This window comes from Miscanthus floridulus, chromosome 2 (assembly GCF_019320115.1).
Source record: "Miscanthus floridulus cultivar M001 chromosome 2, ASM1932011v1, whole genome shotgun sequence".
Classification (NCBI taxonomy): domain Eukaryota; kingdom Viridiplantae; phylum Streptophyta; class Magnoliopsida; order Poales; family Poaceae; genus Miscanthus; species Miscanthus floridulus.
In genome coordinates this window covers 140677465-140702885 of record NC_089581.1, presented here as the reverse complement: position 1 = coordinate 140702885, position 25421 = coordinate 140677465, and the positions used below count along the sequence as shown (strand labels likewise).

Sequence of the window (25421 nt, the reverse complement as noted above, 5' to 3'; positions counted from 1 at the left end):
GAAGATCATGACATGATGATGGTGATGGTATGGTGATGATCAAATGCTTGGACTTGGAAAAGAAGAAAGAAAAACAAAAGGCTCAAGGTAAATGTGAAACTTTATAGGAGCTTTTTGTTTTGGTGATCAGGACACTTAGTGAGTGTGATCACATTTAGGATCGATAGCCGTACTATTAAGAGGGGTGAAACTCGTATCGAAATGTGGTTATCAAAGTGCCACTAGATGCTCTAACTCATTGCATATGCATTTAGGGTCTAGTGGAGTGCTAACACCCTTGAAAATATTTGTGAAAATATGCTAACACATGTGCACAAGGTGATACACTTGGTGGTTGGCACATTTGAGCAAGGGTAAAGAAGATAGAGTTGAAAAGGAGTTGAATGCGCTGGTCACGGGGTGACCGAACGCGTTCGACATGAGGACCGGACGTGTCCGGTATCTTCCCTGACGTGACCGGACGTGTTCGGTATTTTGGCCAGGCGCGGCAGACTTGACGAGGTGATCGAACTATGGGTCATAGCAGTGACTGGAAGCAGAGCAATCACTGTTTAGCGTCCGGTCGAGGTGACGTGGGGCACGGGTGTTGGTCCAGAAAGGACCGGACGCAGGGGTGCGTCTGGTCGGCCACACCGGACATGTCTGGTCATAGTTGAGCGGCTCTGGGAGCTCTCTGGACTCGACCGAACGCAGCGATCAAACACGTCTAGTATGAACTAGTAAGACTCGGGTTTTCAACGCTATAATTGATTGGATGCTAGGAGCATCTGGTCCGATGTGACCGGACGCATCTGGTCGGCCCAAAGCGGCTCTAGGAGCTCTCTAGACAAGACCGGATGCTACGTCTCTCGCGTTTGGTCGTTTTCTAACAGCGCGTCCGATCACGCGGAGATAGTCGTTGGGCGCGAATGACTAAACTATTTGAAAGAGACACGTGGTGGTCAGGCTGCGACTGGACACAGCGACCGGACGCGACTGGACGTAGCGACCGGACGCGTCTGGTCACCACACCAGACACGTTCGGTGCACACGATCGGTGCGTCTGGTCATCCCGCAGTCAGCCCAATAATTGAGCCAACGGCTCTATTGTTTGGGTGTCTATAAATATCATTTGGCCGGCTCTAGCTCACTCTCTTGGCCATTTTGCATTGAATATAGAAACCTTGTGAGCTTAGCCAAAGCCCTCTCACTCATCTCTATCATTGATTCATCATCTTTGTGAGATTGAGAGGGAATCCAAGTGTATTGCTTGAGTATTTGCATTTAGATGCACTTGGTGTTTGTGTTTCACTATGGGATTCACTTGTTACTCTTGGTGGTTGCCGCCACCTAGATGGCTTGGAGCAACAAGGATCGTTGAGTGGAGGTTGGTGATTGTCTCTGGCTCCGACCATGGTGATTGTGAGGGGTTCTTGACCTTTCTCCGGTAGAGAGCCAAAAGGTACTCTAATGAATTGCTCGTGGCTTGTGTGATCACCATCATGTGTTGGTTGTGCGGCACCCTATCGAGGGTTTAGCATGTGATACCAATTAGCACGTGAACCTCCAAGTGAGTGAATTGCCACAACAAGGACTAGCTTGCCGGCAAGCAAGTGAACCTCGATAAAAAGTCATTGTGTCATCATTTGATTCCAATCTGATTGGTCTTCATTGGTATTTATTCTTATGATTGATTAGTTGAAAGCTCTAGTTTGGTTTGGTGAATTGATGAAACCTTAAGTGCTAACCTAGTTTATCAAAGTGACATGAGATAGGTAGCACATTCTAAGTGGTGAAGCAAATGAAGATCATGACATGATGATGGTGATGTCATGGTGATGATCAAGTGCTTGGACTTGAAAAGAAGAAAGAGAAAAATAAAAGGCTCAAGGCAAAGGTATAAGTGGTAAGAGCCATTTTTGTTTTGGTGATCAAGACACTTAGTGAGTATGATCACATTTAGGATCGATAGTCATACTATTAAGATGGGTGAAACTCATATCGAAATGCGGTTATCAAAGTGCCACTAGATGCTCTAACTCATTGCATATGCATTTAGGATCTAGTGGAGTGCTAACACCTTTGAAAATGTTTTGTGAAAAATATGCTAACAGATATGTGCACAAGGTGATACACTTGATGATTGGCACATTTGAGCAAGGGTAATAAACTTTACCGGCAGAGTGTCTACCCGTAGAGTACAGATAGTCAGACGGTACCACCGACGCCCTATACAGAAAAGATAGGATTTCACAGAGTGACCGGACGCTAGGTCACTTTGTGATCGGACGCTAGATGAGTGCGTCCGGTCCTACTAACGTGGCAGTGCACAGAGGAGACTGTGTGTGATCGGACGCTGGGTGAGTCCGGTCGAGCATGACCGGACGCGTCCGGTCATGAGTGGAGGCTTACTGGAAATGACCGGACGTTGGGGTCCTGCGTCCGATCATGATCTAACTGATGCGTCCGGTCGCAGCTGGAACCTTACTGGAAGTGACCGAACGCTGGGATCCTGCGTCCGGTCGTGGCACTGTGTTGCGTCCGGTCATCACTTGACCATTGGGATCGGGCGATTAGTATTTGAAGAGAGGGATGACGTGGTAGCCATCCGTTGATCGAACGCTGGAAGGGTGCGTCCGGGCGATATGACCGAAGCGTCCAGTCACCCCGTGTTGTGCCCAGTGAAGGGGTACAACAGCTCTATTTCATGGGGGCTTCTATTTAAGCCACATGGCCGGCTCTAGCTCACTCTCTTGGTCATTTGCATTGACATAGCAACCTTATGAGCTTAGCCAAAGCCCTCCCACTCATCTCCATCATTGATTCAATATCTTTATGAGATTGGGAGTGAATCTAAGTGCATTGCTTGAGTGTTTGCATCTATAGGCACTTGATGTTCGTGTTTCACTATGGAATTTGCTTGTTACTCTTAGTGGTTGCCACCACCTAGACGGCTTGAAGCAGCGAGGATCGTCGAGCGGAGGTTGGTGATGGTCTCCGGCTCCGATCGTGGTGATTGTGAGGGGTTCTTGACCTTTCTCCGACAGAGAGCCAAAAGGTACTCTAGTGAATTGCTCATGTCTTGTGTGATCCTCATCTTATGTTAGTTGTACAGCACCCTATTGAGGGTTTGGCGTGTGATGCTAATTAGTGTGTGAACCTCCAACTGAGTGTATCGCCACAACGAGGACTAGCTTGCCGGTAGGTAAGTGAACCTCGATAAAAAATCATTGTGTCATTATTTGATTCTGAGGTGATTGGTCTTCATTGGTATTCATTCTTGTGATTGATTGGTTCACTCCTCGACTCGGCGGTATAACCATCTTGCTCACTCTCTTTATATTACCGCAAACTAGTTGTCAAGCTCTTTAGTGTAGTTAGTTGTGAGAGCTTATTAGTTTGGTTAGTGTGGCTCTTTAGTTAGCATTTGAGAGCGCACTAACTTAGTATAGTGATATAGCTATTGTGTGGATAAAAACTATATAAACTATAATTGTGGTAGGTGGCTTGTATTTTTAGTAGGCTAGCGCAATACTTGCTTCGCCTCATAATTGTCTAACTTGTTTGTTAGGTGTTGTTGTAGAAATTTTTAATAGCTATTCACCTCCCCCTCTAGCTATTAGGACCTTTCATTAGTTCATTCGTCGACTTGGTGGTATAACCATCTTGCTCTCTCTCTCTCTCTCTCTCTCTTTACATTACCGTAAACTAGTTGTCAAGCTCTTTAGTGTAGCTAGTCGTGAGAGCTTGTTAGTTTGGTTAGTGTAACTCTTTAGTTAGCCTTTGAGAGCACACTAACTTTGTGTACTGACATAACCATTGTGTGGATAGAGATTATAGAAACTAGAATTGTGGTAGGTGGCTTGCATCTTTAGTAGGCTAGTGCAACACTCGCTTCGCCTCATATTTGTCTAACCGGTTTGCTAAGTGTTGTAGAAATTTTTAATAGGCTATTCACCCCACATCTAGCCATTAGGACCTTCCAATGATTCAATATGATTAACCATTATTTTATATAGATTGGTGTCATCAGATATATAAATGATTTCCATGTCGAACACTAGACCTAGAATTAAAAACCTAATGTTCACACCATTAAATTTCAATAAATTGTGAAATTTATTGTACATGATCGAGGACGGTGGCGAAGCGTGCCATAAAACCTAGGGGAGGCCAATTCCATGACTGTGCTAAATAGTTAAATGACACCAAGCTAGTTGTACTAAAACTACTGTGACAAAAACAAACTAAATCTGACAAGAATACGTGTTGCCACTCTGCAAGCGTTGTAGAAAGTGCATGCTGTGATTGCGACAAAACTTAAGATGGCTATGAGTCTAGATTGCACAAACGATAAGCGGCACATAAGTAATAAGGGTTGATGCATGGAGGAGAGCAATAGGTGAGAGGTTGAGATAAGTTTGACTTGCTTATAAGCATGCGCCTGTGTAGATTAGCAGGAGCAAACTTGTGTGTAGCTAGTGTACTATGGCTCAGCTCTTCAAAATCGATTCTACGAAGGGGGGCCAAAGCCCAGCATGGCCTTAACGTGGCTCCGCCACTGATCAAGGATGGGGATGAATAGGCATTTCTAAAGTTTTACAACATAAAGGAGAAAGTTAGTTTAAAACAAGTTTCCCGACTGCCCAGAAAACTAAATCAAAGCTAAAACACATCACTAAAGTTCACATTGAATACAAAGTGTGTTAGTGAGGTCTATGGACTTATTTCCTACACACAAAGAGGTAAGGCACTGAAATATAAAAATTGCAGGATCCCCATTAGCCACTTTTGATTGTCAACAATAAGATGAGGCTATTTTGGGTGAGACCTGGGCTAGATAGGCATGCAGCACATCTGGGAGTGCTTCCTAGATCAAGGCACCTTCAAATCGCCCTATCTGGGAGCATGGTGTGCAATCGCGGTATCAAAATTGACCGCACAATTCATTCTAGAATCATCGCCACCACAGAACATTTGGCGCGATTCTTGCAACCGGTGACCGTGACGACACCGATTATAATCAATTTTAAATAGGGCCAATGACTAGCTCTAAGCTAGTGTTTGGTGACACGTAGAAAAAAGAGGGGTTAAAAACCTTTGAGCTAGTGTGAAGAGGAGAGCTAAACTCTTTATGAACCACAATGCATGAGAGAACATAAGATGACAACTATAGATAAGGGGAAGGATCTCATAGAAAAAAGCGCGGTGCCCTCCCCTCGCATCATCTCCTAGTGGGGGCGACTCGAGGGCTCCTGGCCGGCCATAGAGGCTTGGCCCTCCTCCTCGCCAGCTCGACCGTCGCCGCCATGCCATTGCGGCCTAATCCTTGGCGGCGGCGGTGGCCAGCAGGGGCGCTCAAAAAGGCCTCCCTACGCTCTCTACTCTCTCTCCACCTCAGCCCATCTCCTCCCTCCCCTCCACCTCCCCCTCTACGTCTAGCATCAAGGGCTGGCCGACCGGCGGATCTAGGTCCCTCGTGGCCGGATCTGGCGTTTTCAAGCACCAGGTGGCGTGGCGATGTGGATTGGCTCCTGGTGGGCGAAGCTTGGGCCAGCCTCCACCCCTGCCAGACCGTCGTGTCCATTCAGCTGGCTAGGCTGGCGGCAACCTACTTGGATTGTCAGCGGCTGGATCTAGCTAGTCCGTGGCCGGTGGCCGGATCTAGTGGGCTGGGCCTGCCGGCGACTGCCTGGCCTGTGGATCTGGTCGGGTAGGGGTGGTTTAACTCGTGCCTCTAGGGGCTAGGGCCGACGTTTGTGACCATGGCCTGGGTAGCTAGATTTGGCCGGCCGGTGCCTAGATCCCCCATCCCCATCCTCCTCCTGCTCAACCTGCCTCTTCCCGTGCATCTCTGGCGGGCCTCAGCGGGGCGCTAGGGACTTCGGCGGATGGGCACGTGCTGCGATTGGACATGGCTGGGCCACCACCATATGGTGCCCAGCGCCTCCGAGGGCCGGTGGCCGGGGCCAAAGGGACCCCCCAGCGACTGTGGTCGAACAAGCTCCTAGGTGAAAACCCTGCCCGGCTTCTTGCTTCGGGCCGGCGACGGTGGCGCAGCCTATGTCGTCCACCTTCCTAAAGGTGTCATCGAAGGATCAATTCGTCGCGCGGGTCATTGGGGCGGTTCTAGGATGAAAGTCCTTCTTGTGCCCTCTTCAACGTTCGTTGGCGGTCACTAACACCAATTATAAACCATCAACATAACCTGCATTATATTTAATTCCATCACAAAACATAGGTATAGGGGTTTAAACTAATGAATTCCACGAGCTTTGGTGATTTCATGACCGTATGAGGATTTATCTAGAAAATAGCTCCCAAGACCACTGTTATACACTCCAAACAAACAAACTGATGACAACAAATGATTCAACCCGCAAAAACTGTGAAAGACATCACGCCGAAGCTTGGGCCAAAGGGCCATGAAAGTGGGCCGACCGGCCCAGCCCATAGGCCTGCCAGCCTGCCACGAAGCCCGCTCGCCCTCCGCTGCCTCGTACTCATTCCTAAGATCTACACTGTTGATTTTAAGACAGTTTTAGGTTGATTTATCCAACGGTGATCGAGGGAGTTGACACGCTTCGATGACATGGTGATTCCTTTCCCCCTACTCCACCTCGATTCCTTACCCCCTACTCCACCTTGATTCCTCACCCCCCTACTCCACCTCGGCCTTTATATAGCAGCCCATACTCCCCTCCCTGGAGCCATCCTGAAACCCTAATTCATATTCTCCTTGTCAGGATCAGAGCCAACTATCAAGAGAATATTAGTCCTCTATAGGATCTAGTCTTGTAAATAATTATGAGATAGAGTGTGAGGGAAGAGTTTGGAGGAAATGCTGGCCTGTTGGTGCTCTCTCTATGGCTTGTACCCTAGCAGAGTCAAGTTCTACTTGAGTTTGCTTCTGAGGATTCTCTGGTAATCGACTTCTAATTCAAGTAAGCATCGTGTTTATATTGTTCATCAGGTTCATAATTCTTTGAGTGCTTTAATCTATAGGATGCTCTAGGTTAAAGTAGTAATTGTAGGTGTAAGCGTGGTGCTTAGACTGGGTTACTTGTGGATGTACCCTATATTTCGGATCGGTGGTAGCTCGCGAGGGTGACTCTTATAGCCTCGTTGAATCCTTTGTAGTCCACCTCCTGTTTGTAGGTCTAGCAGGATTTAGTTACTATAGAAACCTACTCTGCTTGTGTTTCCCTTAGTAATATCCTCAGTTGAACAATAGAAGACATAGCTTACCGAAGTTAGAACTAGAAGACCTTTGTGATCTCCTCTACACTCCTATTATCTTAAGTATTGTTGCTACTCTGGGTTAAGTTAGACGTAGTTACTGTCACATGTTTTTCTGTGGATACGATACTTGGAACACTTCCGGGTGAAAGCTACAGCGGTATCCGTGCGCTTGTGGATTTATCTGTGTGCGTTAAATATACCAACAACATTGTTGGCCACCATCCGTCGGACGCTCCTAGCTTGTACTGTGCCTGCCGCGCTTTAGCTTTCTCTTCGCTTTGGTCTATCCACCTAGGGTGTTGTTGTTGCCGTAGTCGTCATCTTCTTCGCAGCGGCTACCTTGTCGCGTGCGGATGCTGTCTTCCTCTTCTTCGCAGCAGCTACCTAGTCGCCTGCGGATACTGTCGTCGTCCTCTTCGCAGCGGCTACCTGGTCGCTTACGGATACTGTCGTCTTATTCTTCGCAGCGGCTACCTGGTCGCTTGCGGATATGCTAGGCTTTCTACCTGTGGATGTTTTGCCACCACGGCTTCACCCCCTCTGTTGGCGACCATTGCGTGGATGTATTTTTTTCTTTTGTAGGCATAGTCGGTTGGTGTTGTGAGGTAGTGGTTCTCCTTCCTCCCCTCTCGTGTTTTCTTGTTGTTTGTTTGTGTCTTTCGGATTCTGCAGGTAATCCTATGATTACTCATGAGTCCTTTTGTAACCGTTATCTGGCCTTTCTTTCGGCCATTCCTCTTAATGAAAAACGGGTAAAAATAATAAAAAAAAAAACTATAGATAAGGCAATACCTTTGGAGGCTGAGGCCGCTGTCGACTAGAAACACCTGATATTACAGCAAGCTAGATCACTGTCAGAAGTGCTTCTCGCCTTCGGCATGCATCATACTGCAGTACTAACAGACCAGGCTGACTTCCTACTTTCGTAGCTGCTGCGGCTAATTGCTCCCCTGCAACAAATGACGGCATTATTCCAACCTAACGGCATGGTGTGATTAATTTAAAATACTCACAAGTACTAGTGAGCTAACTACCGTTTATGGACGCGATCATATTATATCACTTCTCTTGATGACCTGATCTGGACCCAAGACTTCTATTTATGTCTCCAGTCAGTGCAAACTTCTACTCTGCTTGGTGCTTGCGAGCCGCTGCGTACCGGCTAGTTTTGTCAGCTAACGGGGGTGGCCGGAGCATAGGCCGATACACGAAGATGGACACCGATAGCGGTGGCAGTGGCACTGCGCCGCCGCCGCACGGGCGGGTCTCCAGCCGCGCGTCGTCCGCGCTCGCGGCCCTGAGCATCCTCGTCATCCTGCTCTACCTCATCTGGCGCTTCATCTGGCAGTGCAGGAAGCACGGAACCAGAAGCAACTCCACCGGCGGTACCGTTTCACCACCCACCTCGTCCGCTCGGCCGCCGTCGCCGTCTTGCCCGTCTCGGGACGCGACGGCGGCGTACGGAGCAGGGGAGGCAGCGCGCCGCACGCCTCGCACAGCGCCGACGTCGTCGCCGCTGTCGGTGCTGGTGCGCGTGGCCGCGGCACGCTTCGGCGCGGAGAAGGTCGACTGCGCGGTGTGCCTTGCGGAGCTCGGGGACGGGGACGCCGAGGACGCTACGCGGCTCGTGCCGGGCTGCGGTCATGGGTTCCACGCGGAGTGCATCGAGGCGTGGTTCCGAGTGAACTCGACGTGCCCGCTCTGCCGCGCCGCGGTGGCCGCCGCCGCAGGGCAAGGAGCCGGAGAGGCTCCACAGTACGACAGCAGCGTATGATGTGATGTCTGTTTCGGTTCTTTCCCCCCGTCTGGCAAACTGGCAACGACTCGTTGCGTTTGTACGTCCGCGGAAAATGTCAGTTATGAGTTTCTTGAATCGTTTGGCAGTTGGCACTTGGCACTCCCATTTAGTAAGGTCCAGTGAACTGAGAACCTTGCCACGAGCGAAATTTTGAACACTCTCATATCTCGGCTCTCGCCTGGCGCTGATGCGAATCCTGTTCGGTACCGTTCTCATCATAAGAACTAAACAACCATCATTCTATCCTAAAAAATTCAGGAGTTCAGATTGGACTACATGGCCATTCGTGCCGTCCGGCACGGCACACGCACGGGCACGAACGGGCACGCCACGCTACTGCCTAGCTGTGCCGTGCCAACACTCGAGCCCAAGCACGGCACTAGGTGACCTTAGACGTGCCGTGCCGGCACGCAGGCACGCAAGGCACGGCGTGCCTGTGCCGGCCCATAGAGGAGGGGAGCTCCGGAGGGAAGGGGAGGAAGTAGCTTTCGCCGCTGCTACGCCATCCAGCTGCGGACGCGAAGGGAGGAAGAGAAGCCTCGGAGGGCGCCACCGCCGCGCCTTCCAACTGCAGACGGCGAACTCGAGCTCGCGGTGAGTGGGGACGGGGGAGGAAGAGCCCGACGGCGGATCTGCGCCGGTTTGGGATTGCTCCGGAAGGGGCCTTAGCGGGCCGACTCTCATATCGGGCCGTGCTCGGCCCAGCGTGCCGAGGTCTGCCCAAGCACGGCAATAGGCTGCGGGCCGGGCCGGCACGGGCACGAAGCTCTTCGGGCCGGGTCTTAACAGACCGTGCCTCGTGCCCCCGATAAGGCCCGGCCCTAATGGCCATCATCCTATCCTATCGCATCTTATCCCAAACACGGAATCACAGGGCTGTGCAGAGTCGAGGCATGTTCGGCATCAGTGAGAAGAAATGTACGGTTCACAGCGGACCAGTGACTACGGCAGGCCAGCTGGCCAGGCAAGTTTTTGAATGCATTGGCACTTTGGCAGCTCTGTCTTTCAATTAAGCAAGAATGAAAGAGAGTTTACGTACAAGCAAAAGCAAGAGAGACACACTCCATAGTGGAGCACTATGGGGAGGCAGCAGAGCGGCTATGCATAATCAAAAGCTCTCTCTCTCCTCTATGTCGCAAGCGTGGGCGGGTTTTATGTCCTGTGCCAACATACGCGCAGGCTTGCCAATATTTGTCACCAATCCATACAGCAGTACTATCGTCAGTTAATGGCTTAACGGCCAAAATTTAGTATGGCCACAGCATCCAAACTCGCCCCAATCTTCCCAAACAAGAAGCTGAGCGACAGAGCAAGTAAAATGGAATCTATACCATGAACATGTGTCTTCACTGTCAACAGAATATGCTGTATTATCAGCACTTTACCAGTGCCTGCGGCCTGCCTGCAGAGAAATTGCAGCCGACAGCTTGACAGTATTAGTGCATTACAGTAAATAGTACCGACCACAAAGTACAGAAAACTGTAGCCTGACGCTACAGGTGGATCACATAGCCTGACGCTACAGGTGGATCACATAGCCTGACGCTACAGGTGGATCACAAACTGCCTTATGTACAAAAGCCTAGATGTTCAACCAATATAGCCAGGGAGGCACAAGGTTCAGTTCAGCATAAGGCAAACGAGCGCATATACACATTTTATTAGCTACCGTCTGCCGCACCTAAATTACTGAAGGTCCTTCCCTGCGATAAGGTTCAGTTTTGTACCAAAGTGGTACATACAGTAACAGTTGAGCAAGCTACGAGCACCAAGGGGAGGACCAACTACTGTGGCTGGTCAACTGCAAGCGGCACTGTCTTCGCCTGCATGCATGGAAAGCAGAAGCCAATCAATTTTACAAATAAGAGACCTTTTATTAAAGATATATATTTCTACTGAATCTAATCTTGGTGTAACAGCATATATATCATTTCTAACATGTTGCGACAAAATTCCATTTCATATATTGTAACTTTGTAAGGAAAGAGGGTTGAGAACAGAGCACACCAGCTCGCGGAACTTCAATATGTAGAACATCTCAAGGTAGCGCCTTGTCTCCCGCCTCTCAAGCTTGGACACATACTTCCAGAAACCATAGACCCCGGCCAATGTCATCAACCTCTCAGAGTATATCTTCCATGTGTACCTGGTAGGCAACACAAAGAAAATAAGCATCACACTAGAGACCATGCGGAAAAGGAAGGTATGCACCCATGCCTCAGATATTTTCCTATAGTCCTAGAGACATGAGTCAAACAGGATTTCCAGCACTGACTTTTCGTATATGCGCTGCAGTCCTGCTTCAGATATTTTCACCCAGTGACTTGGGTCTTGCTTGCATCGCTCGAAGAAGTCAGCCATCAGATTAGCAGCCTGCTCGGGGTGGTACGGGTCAATGTGGAAGCCCGAGATGCCATGCTCTATAATCTCAGCTGGCCCTCCATGGAGTGTTGCAAAAGTAGGAAGTCCACAGGTCATGGCCTCCACCACAGTGAGACCAAATGCTTCATAAAAGGCTGGCTGTAGTTAACATGACAAAATTTGAGTTGGTATGTGAGCTGCTAGACCACCAGACCATACATATGTCAAGTATGGAACCTCTATTTAGAATTCTAGATTATAATTCAGAGCCATACCTGTACAAAAGCACCATGAGTATCAGCTATGTAGCGATAGAGCTCGCCGTTACGGGCCCTGTTTGTCTGAGCAGAGATCCAGCGGAACTGCCCGAACAAGTTGTAGGTCTTAATAAGTTCATGCATCTTCTCTATCTCTGCGATCTCTTCTCTGTCCTTGGACTTCTTGACATCATTGTACCCAGCAACAACAACAAGGTTTACCAGTTCTCTCAACTTAGTGCATTTAGCAAAAGCTTCAACCAGTCCTGTTATGTTTTTCACCCGGTCAAGTCTTGCCATGGAGAAGAGGATGGGTTTTGATCGGTCATCCAGATGCCCACTGCGAATTAGGGGGACAATTGTCATCATTAGAAATAATTGAAGAACCACTTGTCACCACTATCTACAATCCCACCAAATAAAAAACAAATGGTCAAAGTGGTAACCATATCATCAGCAGAGATTTCAGAGTTCAAATTAGAAGAGAATACTGCAAAGGACATCCATGTCAACTCAAAGGGCCTCAAAAAGGACCAAGATAACAGAAAGTACTCACATGTGTTGATCATTTTGCTCTGGGTCATAAAGCAAACTTTCGATTGAACCATGAAGAGAAGTGAGCCGCTTGGCCTTTTCAGTATATGGAAAATATATGGACATGTCAGCTCCAGGAGAGACTATATTGAACTTAGGATCAAAGACATCAATCCCATGGACAACGCGGTACAGACCAGGCAGAGTAAAAGCAGTATGACTCTCATACTGTCCAACAGTATTTTTGCTGAGAAAGAGGAAAAATTAGAATAAGTATGAGCATCTATTAGGAAATTAAGAATAGCTATTATCCATATGTGATCACAATCCATGCAAGATTAATTCATGAAAGCCATGGATTGCAAGTTACCCTAATTACCACCAATACAATAACTTAACATCAGAGCAAGTAAATGCATGAGTGAGGTAAACATGATTCAGTATGCTCGCAAATCAATTGGTGAATGCTGAAGTCACACACACACACACAAACACACACACACACACACACACACACACACAAAAAAAAAACAAGGAGCAGAATAAAACCTTCCAGCAATTTCTTGGTATGTGCTGGTGATGATAAAATCAGCATTGTTCATAGCAATTATATCAGCAGTGAACTGACAGGAGAAATGATATTTCTCATCGAACTTCTTCCAGTATATGTCTGAATCTGGATATTTAGTCTTTTCCAGAGCATGAGCAATATTGCACTGCAAGGACCATGCAGATATGGTTAGTAATGAAACAAATGCAAGAGCTCAAGTATAATTAACAGGGCATACCTGGGTAATTCCCATCTTGTAAGATAGCAACGATGCCACAAGATTTCCATCGCTATAGTTTCCAATTATAAAGTCTGGAGTACCTTGTAATTCAGCAGCAATTTCACCAGCAGCATCCTGTATAAAAAGAAAAGGAAAATACAGCTTTTGTCAAATGGGAAATGGGAAACATCATTGAAGTAGAAAGTGTCAGGTAAGAAAAAGAATCAGTACATAGAGAAATTTTGCATATAAGAAATCAATGCTTGCAAAAGTAGAAGTGGTCCTTTTTTATGCAACTCTGCTGGAAATAATTTGGATTTTTACCTATATAGTCTCGGGCATTTTTCTTAATATATTCCTTCCATTCCAAATTGTAAATTGTAAGTCGTTTTGGCTTTTCTAGGCATATAGTTTTTGCTATGCACCTAGATATACACTATGTCTAGTTACATAGTAACTATGAATCTACAAAAACAAAAATGACTTACAATTTGGAACAGAGGGAGTATCAAATATTGTCTCCTAACTAACTATTCACAGATTTTACACTGTGTCATGCAAGTCATAAGGTACTTTCCTCAGAATTTTTTTCCATTAAAAGAAGACAGTCCAGAGCCATCTCATGGTCTGTGTTCAAAGCAAGAACCATAAGGAACCAATGATATTCACCTCAGCAAATGTTTCCAAGTATGGCCACACATCAAATCTTGATATCCATTTCTTAAGTATCCCATTTTCATTTCTGAAGGGAACTCGTAATATGTATGTATGCTGTGTTCCACTAATTCTCTCAAGCCGCTGATTGCATGATGTTCCTTTTGCATCTGGTATCAGCCGAGTAACCTTAAACACATGAGAAAGAAAACAATGAATAAATAATTAATGAGCCTTGCTATGGTATCTAGTTACCACATAAAAAAGTAATATCTCGAACAAATCATGGCCATTGATTTTTGAAATTTACGAAACAAAATAACTAAGAAACCAGAAAAAGAAATACCAAAGAAAGAAAAACAAATCCCCTGATTTCAGGTGGATGGCATCTCATCCCACCGTTAACGTTAGACCAGTTTGTGCATGCACTTCCGTGCATGTGACCGGAAAAAAAAACATTGTTTTAACATCTTGTGAGTTGAACTAATTGTTCTGTGCAACTACTCTGCTTGTTAATCCATACAAGAACATGCTGCCACCATTGCTTTATGAGTTCATCTTTTTTTTTGACTTTTTGCTTGTTAATCTATACAAAAACATGACGCCACCATTGCTTTATGAGTGATTTTTTTTTTTTTGCTTCAAAAATCAAGTAGCCTGGTGACCGGAGAACAGAAAAAGGGCAACAATAGGCTCTCATTTCAAGTTCGGCGCTGCCAGCAGCACTGCCATCCAAATGAGCAGCAGGCCATCATACACATACTTTCGACTAATCATAGTCAGTCACATTCCAAAGTTCCAAAACAAATAGATTTGTCACTTCCAACAAATCACCCATGCAACAATTAGATCTTGAAGAAAGATTTTTTAATCTCAAAGAATTTCTTTCTTATATATATTTCACCTATTACCTACTAGGGGTCATATGTGATCATAATCATCTAGATCTAATTAAATGGACAGCTCACTGTTATTTCGGAGTACTACAGCAAAACCCATAATTAAAAGGTCTTCTGTTTCCTGTAAGGAGTTAAAACTCAACCAGCATACAAGAGCACGATAAAAAGAATGGGACTGATGAACAAAACAGCCCAGCTGTACAGAGAGAATATACAATCCTAACAGATGCTAAAAATGAAAGAAATAAAATAAAAATGCACTTACAATGAGAATCTTTGGGGAAAAATCAAGCCCTTGTTTCTTTAAACGAAGAACCATCTCATTTTCTAGTGCACGAACTTGGTCCAGTATATAGACAATCTGGACAACAACAAAGTAAACTCATGACTTGCAATAAGTGTAGGGTCAGGAAGATGGTTGGTTTCAAGATTTGTTAACGTCTCAGCCCATGTCCTAATTACCTGTCCTCCTGTGTCTGGCAAGCCCAATACATTAGCTTGACCAAAGTATCCATGAGGGGATACCACAACAACATTAAAAATCATGGGGATCCTCCCCAAGAATTTCTCTAGGGTTGATGGGTCTGGCGCTTGAATGATGTCTAGAAGGAGATGAATCATTTCCAAAACATGTTCTGCTGTATCACCCCAACCTTTCTCCAGGCCCCATTCTTGAAATCTGAATGTTACCAAAAAAAAACATATCTATATGTTAAAGATAACTATTTTCCTAGTGTATTGGTTATGAAAAGCTAGATTAATGGCATGCCAAAATGACCAGCATAAAATGCTTACAAATGCCTTCTTGAAAGAATTGATTTTGTAAGTATCAACATGAGCTTTGTTATTGAAAATATTCTTCATCCAAGAGCTTTTTTAATCAGCTCTGAGAAAATTAAATTGCAAACTGCAAGCTAAAATAGTGCACATCTGGGCAATGCAGGGTTTATTCACAAACTCAAGGCCCAAAGTAGACGCAACAAAAAAAATGCCAGGAGCAATAAGACCATTGTGGTAGATCAGACTTACTTATAAGCAAATTGTGAGTATGGTGTGTCAGCTGGGAGCTTTGACAGGTGCTCTTCAGCTTTGGTCAGCACAGACTGAAGCCTCCCCAAGCTCTGTACTCTATCATTTAGCATCATAACCTATAACCACACATGTATAGCTTCAGTATCAACAGCTCAACACCATATATAACATCAGCCAAATTTGTGTCCAAAAAGTTCCATGTCTAGAGAAGATCTCACATGCCCCTTGTGCCGGTGGCCACAGAGGAAATCCAACAGGGGCTCCAGGCAATCCCTGTTGCGGAACATGATTGAAGACAAGTGCCGGTTGAGAAACTGCACACCATTTCCAATAGATGATGACCGATTTGGGCGTGGGACTGAGGCATTGAATGGCTCAAAGTCAAGCTCAAGAATGTAGGGATCATTGTGCCTGCCATTTTGGATAGAGTTGTAACTTTTTGGCAATATATACTCTAAACAGGGCATTAAAGACGCTCTTATAAATTATAATGAAGTGACAAAAGAAAACTACAGCTAAACATGAAAACAGTCTGAGGAAAATGTTCGCTTATACTATACGAGGAACGTGAAGGTACTTCAACTAACTTATTGCATACATCAATCTAGGAAACAATATAGTCGGAAAGTTGTTAGCACTACGGAGCTTACTTTGTCCTCAAAACATGTATTGACATTAAAAGGAAGGTGTACAAAAGCATGTCCTTAATTGGAGTACCAACTTGACTGGACCCCAACAACTCAACAAGCCCAGCTGCTGAGCTGCATAAAGGTAATCGCCTGACCAACGACTCAACTCTGTGATGTACACCCCTCACAAGCACAATTAACCACCCAAATTGCCCCCAACCCACCAAATTAATTCACCGATGGTGGGGAGCAAATCGAGAAGCAAGTAGTGACCCACGAGACGCGAAAACCTAAAGCCGCAAAAGCAGCTAAACGCTGCACTGGATAATACCCCCTAATAAATAAATAAAATAAACCTGGTACCAGAAATCCCCGCGAAAGCAAAGCAGAGGACAGGGACGAGGGGTTAAGCAGCACATACTGGCCGTCGACGAGCTCCTCCTTGAAGCGGAGGTACTCCGAGACAGTGAGCTGCTCGACGCTGAGTTCGTGCACGTTGACGCGGACGTACTCCCAAACCCCCGGGCGCGGGCGCACCGCGATGGCCACGAACGGCGGCAGCACGATCGCCTCCTGCAGAACGGAAATACACGCACACAAAACCAAGCAACTCAGCATAGCTAGCCTCCACAGAAAAACGAAACAAATAATCTTCACTGCCGCGGAAAGTAAGAAGCGCGCGATGGGCGGCGGCGGCGGCGCACCTGCGCGGAGCGGAGGACGTCCAGGAAGGGGCCCTCGGCGAGCGCGCGGACCCCAGAGCCCTGGACCTCGTCGAGCGCGTCGAGGATGTGGTGCGGCTGCAGGATGCCCTTCCCCTTGTTCACGTACCTACCCGCCGCGGCGGCAGCAGAGGCAAACAAATCAGAGGTCAGCGAGGGGTGGCGATCGGGGTCGGTCGGGGCGGGGAGGCGGCGCTTACTTGGAGAGGAGGGCGACGAGCTCGTTGCGGTGCGCGTGGAGGGTGTCCTCGACGCGGTCGCGGATGCTCGGGGTGCGGTACAGCTTCGGGGCAGACATGGCCGCCGCCGCCGGTGGGTCGTTCGTTCGCCGCGCGCGCTCCTGCCCGCGGCCGACCGCGAGTGTGGTGTGGTGGTGGCGACTGGCGAGTTGGCGAGGCGTGGCGAGAGATGCGCGAGAACAGAGCAGAAGACACGCGACTTCATACAAGGCCCGCGGCGTGGAGCCCACGGCGTGGCGCCCTGCCTGTGGACGCGTAGCAGGCGAGGGCCCCGACCACCGCGAACGTGTGTGTAGCATGCGACTGTGCGTGTGCCCGCGCGTCAGGCCGCGGGTGCGTGGGTCCCGCGAGTCAGCGGATCTAGTGAAGAACTCGTTGCGTTGCCTGACTTTCGGAGGAAGCGAAAGCAAGCGTGGCGTGGCGTCTAGAAGGAACGGTAGGGTGTGCCGTGTGCGTCACTGACTTCTGGGTCCAGAGACAGGGTATCTTGCAGTGCCGGGATGTCAGGAATGCTACATTCGCGTGGGAAAGAAAGGAAAGGCGCAACAGGTGGGGGCCACGGGCACTACTAGTAGAGACCGACAAATGGACCCCCCCCCCCCCCCTCCGCACTAAAGTGGCGCGAATTATTGCGGATAACCATTGCGTTCGCTTCCACCACCGGCGCTCTGGCAGGATATGGTTCCGTTTCCCTTTTCTTTTCGTCCTCTTGTTCGGATGCATCTCGGGCTGTCTAGATCCAGGGACGGATAATTAAAAATACTAAACATAAATCTAATTAGATTTATTAGATTCGTCCCGTAAATTAATTTTAATTTATATAATTAGTTTTATAATTGATTCATTTTTAATATTCCATACACGTGTTAGAGTGTACCGAAGTTACGAAGTGAATACTAATGCATGAAACAAGGCCGGACTAGGGGCCTGTTCGCTGGTTGGTTTCTGGGCTGGTTTAGGCTGGCTGGTGCTGGTTTGTTGTGAGAGAAAAATATTATTGGCTGACTAGTTTGGACTGGCTGAAATCAACAAGCGCTGTAGGTTTGTTTGTTTTTGTTGGGGTTTTGTAGCGAGGGAGCGAGCAAGGGAGCCACGAGACGCTTCTGACTTGTGAGAACAACAACGCTGAAAAGGACAGGGGCGGCGGGGCCGAGAATGGGGCCTCGCGCCACGTGGACGGGTAGCGGACGAGAGAGTGGCAGTGTGGCACCGGCTTGACAGTCATGACAGCGCCTTTAGACAGCGGCAACAACACACAATGCTCTCAGGCTCCCGCGGTCGTACGTCTTGATCTCTACTGGACACGCCGACACGCCCTGTTCAAAGTGGCCAGCACTCAAATTTTGTCTAAAAAATATATAATTCTAGATAGATGGATAGGGTACCTTATCCTATGTGGGACCCGTTTGCTAGGCACATCCATCCATCTGATGTTAGAAACAATGGATAAGAAACATGGTTTAGTAAGGCTAACTGAACTGAGTAAGGTTAATAGGTTAGGTAAGGAAAGAAACATGGTTTAGTTGTTTTGCTCATAAAATAAGTATGGTGTTTGGTTGTTTGTTTTGTCATGTGAAAAAGTTTGCGTTAGTGCTACAGTAGTCATTGATGTTATTGGAGTTTTGAGTCATTGCTTTCTACCATGCGTACACGAAAGGCATCTCGTAAATATTAAATAGGGTCTTGTTTAGATCGAAAGTTTTTTCAATCTGATAAATAGTACCACTTTCATTTTATTTAGCAAATATTGTCTAATCGTGGACCAACTAGACTCAAAAGATTCATCTCGTGATTTTCAACTAAACTGTGTAATTAGTTATTTTTTTTACCTATATTTAATACTCCATGCAAGCGTCCAAAAATTGATGTGATGGAGAGAGAGTGAAAAAACTTAGAATTTTGATGGAAACTAAACAAGGCCTAGAGGTTGTTTGGTTTCTTTGCTTGTTACTATATTACCTTGCCGAGTGAGGGTATAAAGTATGCTCGCTTGTTTAAGCACCTCAAAACTTACGTGCCGGGTTTTGTATTGCTCGCTTGCGAGAGCCGAATCAACTCACCCAGCCAGGCAAGATTCTCACTCCGGGCGCCAACCAGATGAGGCTAAGTGAGGCATACCAAAAAAACCAAACAACAGCGTACATGCCCACCATCAGAAATACATACACGCAACCATTTATCACTCGCACAAATAACTTTTTCTCTCTTTTTTTTTTTTGAAACTACTCGCACAGATAACAGCGTACATGCCGTTTGATTTTCTCAAGGCAACACATGGCATCCATCCAAGCTAGGGGCGCACGGACGGGGCTTTGGACCAATCGCCCACACAATTTTCTTTCCCCAAATTAGGTAGTCTTCCTTAGTTAGAATTTCCTTGTTGGGGCTGGTAAGCTTGTTTGGCAAAGCATGGTTTTGCAAGTTTCACCAAACACATATCCTTACCCAGTAAGAAGAGACTACAATGGGCAAGATACAAACATCCTCCAATGTGTGTGCTTTGCAGGCCAATCTACTTTACATCACTCGGTTCATTGGCCCTGATGGTTTCGCTAAAATTTGGCTTATGCTATTGCTTATGCTGAAATTTTGTGATAGAAAAACATTGTTCGTTCGCTGCAGGTACGACTGAAGTAGTGTTGTAGAACAGAGCGATTGCTTCTCGCGATGCAATACACTGTGCACTGTGCATCTGTACGTCCGTGCACGCTGCCCTCTTGCATGGACTCCGGTTGCAGCCAAAAGTGAGCAGAAATGTAACCCGTGACGATCATGCACCTGTGCCATACCCACACTACACCAACAGACAATCGCCTATTCTTTAGGACAGCACTTTGGTCACTACTTCATCATGGGCGATTACCCATGGACCGTTTATTAGGCCCGCTTCTTTCGACAACGTGGCTACTCATGTCTCAGTATATGTTAGGAAGGAGTTTTTTTGCGAATAATGTCATGAAAGAGTTTAAAGGTACGAATAACGTTTCCTTTGTCTCTATTCAATTAACCGTCCAATTCATCTCTCAAAATTCAAAAAGAAAAACAACTTTTTTTTTCAAGATGCAAAAAAAAATTCTGCTAAAGCTCTTTCGTTTTACCTTGTCCTTGTTTTAGAAAGGGGAATTTTGTGTGGGCGTGCATTCTAAAAGAGAGAGAAAAAAAAGAGAAGGGCCATTGTTCATTTTTGTGTCCGGCATGAAGCCCACGACTTCACGCTCCCCATGTCCCACTTAACCAACGGAAACTCATCTCAAAAGGAAGAAGCCATGAAATGAAACTGGTCCATTCCGGGAAACCACTCGATAAGGCTCATGTTATGGGTGTTTACTACACATCACGTCGAGTCGTTGGCTGACTAATTCAACTAGGCCAATTAGGTTTTCTTCTTTCGAGAATGTGATCTGTTACGTTTTGGTGTGTTGCCAGCACAAGGCAACTCTCTATGTCCACCGACTAATTTTTCAATGGCAACTTTCTTCATCGTCTGTTTTAAGCTAATTTTGAAGTAAAATGGGACTGTCTGTTTGGCAGAGAAGAAAACACGAGCAGCTCCTTTGCGAAAATGAGTTTTGTAAAAGAAAATGGGTTTTGTAAAGAAGCACCCTCAATAGCAGCCTCCTTTACGATATCGTCGCATTCAATCTTCGGCTCTTCCTTTGATTATTTAATTTGTCCATTATATGGCCATGGCATTTTGGAGCAACAAGGGCTTAAGATCTTGTGTGAGCGAGAATAATCTTTAAAAAAAGTTAAACTACCACGGAAGCTCATTGGTTGTTTGTGGTAGTTTCGTTTTAACTGTCTGTCAAAAGCTCATTGTGTGAGCAAGAATAAGTACGTTTTGCTTTGGTTGATTAACGCATTAATTGTCAATAACTTATTGGTGGCACAAAAGCAAAACGAAACTACCACAAACAACCAATGAGTTTTTTTTTTTAAAAAAAAGGAAGAAACGTTTCATTGTCGCGGTTGCCACCAGCCATTCGAGCTTATCTAGGCTGCCAAGTGTCATTCTACTACTGATCTCTGCTTCATCGAAATAGCACTGATATGACAACCGTATTCTAATTCTCTCTCGAATATGCTCTATCGTATATTAGGATTCTCTAGAATATATCATCCGAGACAAAAACAAACCCTACTTTTTAAAAGTCTATTTCCGAACCCATGACATCTTTGCCCGCTATGTTACATCCCTTTCCCTCGGATAATAATAAGTGACACACAATGCATAATCGTGGGGAGCCACATTCTTGAGAGAGAATCCAATCTTTCTTTGTCTCCTCCCGCACTGGTCCGTCCATGCATAATCGTGGGGAGCCAGTCCAGTACTGTGGAGAAAATCGAGATTAAATCGTCCTAATTTTGCACGAGTATCCGATTCCAGCCTCCTAACGCGCGCCTTTTGCAATGTGGCGGCTGTGCCGGTGCTTAACTTGATCCCGTTAATGATAGGATTGAAGGACCTATAGGGCATATATCAGTGGGTAATTATTTAATTTAGATAAAATCTTAACGATGTACCTCGTAGTCACGGCAATAGCGCCACCGTAGATGTAGCAGCGACGTGGAGAAAATATCCAGTGGTGGCGGCGAGGGCGATGGTACTTTCCGTCGCTCACAACGCGTCCTTCTAAATCGGACTAGGGCTAGTAACCTCGGTGGGGCTGGCGGTTGCGATGAACCTCGCGCCTTGCGCCTTAGCCCCCACCTTCCTCTTTATAGCGTTGCGCGACAGGGATCCATCAGTCAGGAGAACGACTGGGCGCCCCCGATCAGGACGCGGATCAAAAGCCCAATCGTCACGGTCAGTTGCTATTAGATTAAACAGCAACAATTCACCTCTCTGTTTTGAAACAAATTCTCAACTAGACCCTTAGTATCCAGAAATCATAAGCTTTCCCGTAAACCAATGTCGATTGTGTGTTCTCTTAACACACTGGGTGGTTAGCTTTTGGTAAGCGGATCCGCAAGTACTTGCTTGGTACTTATATGCTCAATGTTTTTAAAATAATTCTGTATTTTCTCCTTTACAACATATAACTTAATATCAATGTGTTTGGCAGCACACTTGACCTGTTGTCTTAGGAGTTAACTACTTAAAATGGTTATTGTTGTTGACTACCGTTGTTAAATCCGGGTACAAATTCTCTTAACCTCCTTTTGTCTGTTCTTTAAGTCTCATGACAAGCTATATTATGGTATGCATCATTGATGACACCACAACGGTTTCTTTAGAGCTTTTCTGCAATAATACTACAACTGCAAGTGTTAGCAACTACTGTGGATTTTACTACACATCTCGTCAAGGCTTAACATTTTGTATCCATAACTATTTGAGAGTACTTGTTCTTTCTTACTCAGCATGAGGCCCATAATACTCTACAAAATTGCAAGACATTCTCAACTCAATTCCAGTGATCTATATCTGGACTGGACTTCTGCTAAAATATCCCGGATACGTAAGCTACGTCTGGGTAAGTTCTTACTTGTACATTTATTAAACTTCCAACAGCTGCAGCATATGGAACCATGTTCATTTGATCGATCTCATATCAATTCCAGAAATACTTAAAGTTCCTAAATCTATTACCCTTGACTATAGGTACAGGCATAGGTTTATTCGCAAGCATACTTTATTTCTTTAGAATCTTTTCTAAGTATGTCTTTGCGATAGTTCTAATATCCATTTTCATCTATCTCGGTGAATTTTAATTCCTAGAATTAATGAGGCTTTACCAAGATCATTTACATTGAAACTTGAGGACAAAGACTTCTTCTTCTCTAACGGTAGATTAACATTACTACTAGTGAGTAGGATGTCATCTATATGCAGGATGTGGAAAAAAAATCAATCTTGAACTTCACATAAACGGTACTGTCCTTATTATTTTCTTTAAACCCAAATTTTCTTATCGTTTCATCAACTTCAAATACTACTGTCTAGAGACTTGTTTTAACCAATAAATGGATTTCTACAGGTGGCATCCCATATGGTCTTTTTCTTCCACGGCAAAACCTTTTGGGTTGTGTCATGTAAACATTTTGTAACACCCCAGGTGTTTGTCACTAGTTAAGCATTGGGTTTAAGCTCAACCATGACATGTTAAGTGGCGTTGGAGATGTCAAGGTCAAACCTATGAAAATAAGCCCCAACCTAAACTCGGATATTGCACCCTTGCTTTACATATAGGCCCTTTTCAAGATATATGCTTGGCTGGTGTTATTGGAATATCTTCATGTGCCTCACATCAATACCCATCTATATGGATCACTAGAAAAGTTTCATAAAGTTTGAAATCAAAAAATCACATCAAATGATAAGTTATATCCTTGTTGGAATGATTTTACTAAGTGCTTGAATTGCACTATTAAGTGAATGAGAACATGAGATGTCAACCAAACCTTGGTACCTTGCTCAAACAACTCTACTTGCACTCATGAACAAAAGTTATGAAGGGTTCATGTTAAGCAGGTGGCCAGAAAATGCTCCAATAGATCAAAAAGGGTGATTTAAGCTTTATAATGATGCTACTTTGACTTGGTTTGAACTGTAGCTTAGATTGTTTGCATGGCAGTGGAACCTAAATAAAAGTTGGAGTCCATGTTATGTACAATGAACTTTATGTTTGGACCAAGAGCTAGATTAGCTTGTAAGCAAGTCAACCGAGGCTCAAACTTTAAATCAGCAGCTGTTTTTAGCACTTGAAATTTGGTTAAGTCATGGATGACTGAATGCATGATTTCAGTTTTCGTGTACCCTACTTTGGAACCTTGTATCTCCCAAACCAGGCCTAATTAGACTTTGAAGCTTTAATAAAAGTTGGAGCTGGTGTGTAGATCTATAACTTTTATTAATAGAGTTTTTGCTAATTCGTCGTGGTTTAGGAGTTACAGAGGCATGAAGTATGAGTTTCAGTGGTATGTTTGAGGTAGAATTAGAAATTTGACATTGATGAGCAGTGCCGGCACCGTGCACAGAATGCTTGCGCCGTGTGGCCTCCCATGCCTGCGCCGCTCGCCACCTCGTGACCGTGCTCGTGAAAACGGAGACCTGGCGCCCTCAGCTCTCTCTCTGGCTCACTCGCTCTCCCATTCCTCTCCCTCTTCCCTATCCGCCCCTGTCTGCCTCTCCGGAGTGCCGACACCATGGCCGAGTCGAGCGAAGCTTCCAGCCGGCCATCGTAGCTCCTACAGTCGGGCTGCGCCCCTTCCTTCGTGGGTGCAAGGCTAGGGCCAACCGCACCTCCTCCTCCTCCGGCTACTCGGCCCTCTGCTCGCCCCGTGGCCGAACCGACCGCGCTGCAGTCACGGCCACGCTCACGGACGGAGCCACGGAGGCGCGCGGGCCGTTGTCCTTGACCGCCGCCAGTCAACGCAGGGCGCGGCCACCACCTGGGCCGGGCAAGCCTCCCCGCCGCTGCCGGCTGTCTCGGCCGGGCCCGGTCGGTCCAAGCTGTGACCTGCTTCAGTCTATGAAGAAGAGAACACCAGGGACTTCGCGCTCGAATTCAAGAAAATGGAAGGTTCTTTCTATGAAGTTGTGACACATGTGAATAGTGCTCAGGAGGACCTCTTTGGTGACGTTTGATTTATATTTTTCGTAGGGACCCCGATGCAAGATTTCAATTCCTTTTCTCTTGTTTTTACAGATTTGAATGCTCCACTTTGAAAATTCATAGTAATTTGTAGAAAAATCGTAAAATAGTAAATGAGGACTTTTTGGAATCCTTGTGAAATTATCTATGCACTAGATCTATAATATTACATGTTTTAGTTTAAAGGTTTAGCTGTAAAAATAGATTTATGCAGTTAGGTTTTTAATGCTAGTTGTATTTGTCTTTTTCATAACTGTAGTTCTTTTGCTCAAATAAATGTGAAATTTTTATGGAGTGCTCACATGGTTATTGTTGTTGTCCGGTAAAAATTTTAGAAGTGTAGGATTTATATTTTTAGAGTTATAAAAATAACAAATGTACTATATTGCTTTGCTCCTATTCTAAATAGTCCTACATGTTTTAATTAATTGGCTTAGTTAAGTTATGAATAATGACTTCATGATAATACATGAGTTGTAGTACTTTTATTAAGATTTTCAAAAAGCTAAATATCATGATTTTTGGTTAAGTAGATCTTGAGTTATACTTGCTTAAATCTCTGTGGCTATTTCTGCCCAAACCCAAAGAGGGTTTCCTTGTTCTTATTGTGGGGCCTTCTTAATAGTAGAATTAGCTTTAGGTGTTTCTAACAAAGTTGTTTATAATTTTTTAAGCTTTCTAAAAAGTCTAGAACCACATTTATTGGA

At 45.6% G+C, this 25421-nt stretch overlaps 2 protein-coding genes across 2 annotated transcripts; one reads left to right on the top strand and one right to left on the bottom strand.

Moving 5' to 3' along the window:
• Positions 1-8434: 8434 nt before the first annotated feature.
• On the top strand, positions 8435-8995 carry LOC136537169 (E3 ubiquitin-protein ligase EL5-like). Its single transcript, XM_066529226.1, has one exon. It carries the CDS (start codon positions 8435-8437, stop codon positions 8993-8995), a length of 561 nt encoding a protein of 186 aa, XP_066385323.1.
• Positions 8996-10364: 1369 nt separating this feature from the next.
• On the bottom strand, positions 10365-17306 carry LOC136531332 (sucrose synthase 4). The gene is made up of 15 exons (XM_066524001.1): positions 17078-17306; positions 16860-16986; positions 16577-16728; positions 15745-15937; positions 15524-15642; positions 14957-15173; positions 14760-14855; positions 13611-13784; positions 12960-13076; positions 12721-12887; positions 12194-12418; positions 11656-11977; positions 11295-11539; positions 11027-11165; positions 10365-10842 (listed from the first exon to the last, which is right to left on the bottom strand). Exons 1-15 carry the CDS (start codon positions 17173-17175, stop codon positions 10804-10806), a joined length of 2430 nt encoding a protein of 809 aa, XP_066380098.1. The 5' UTR covers positions 17176-17306; the 3' UTR covers positions 10365-10803.
• Positions 17307-25421: the final 8115 nt, after the last annotated feature.

Coding starts and splice junctions, on each gene's coding strand:
- LOC136537169 (XM_066529226.1), top strand. CDS start 8,435: ATGGACACCGATAGCGGTGGCAGTGGCACTGCGCCGCCGCCGCACGGG.
- LOC136531332 (XM_066524001.1), bottom strand. CDS start 17,175: ATGTCTGCCCCGAAGCTGTACCGCACCCCGAGCATCCGCGACCGCGTC. Junction 15,643..15,744: donor GCCACCGGCACAAGGGGCAT/GTGAGATCTTCT, acceptor GTGTGGTTATAG/GTTATGATGCTAAATGATAG. Junction 11,166..11,294: donor CTGCAGCGCATATACGAAAA/GTCAGTGCTGGA, acceptor GTTGCCTACCAG/GTACACATGGAAGATATACT.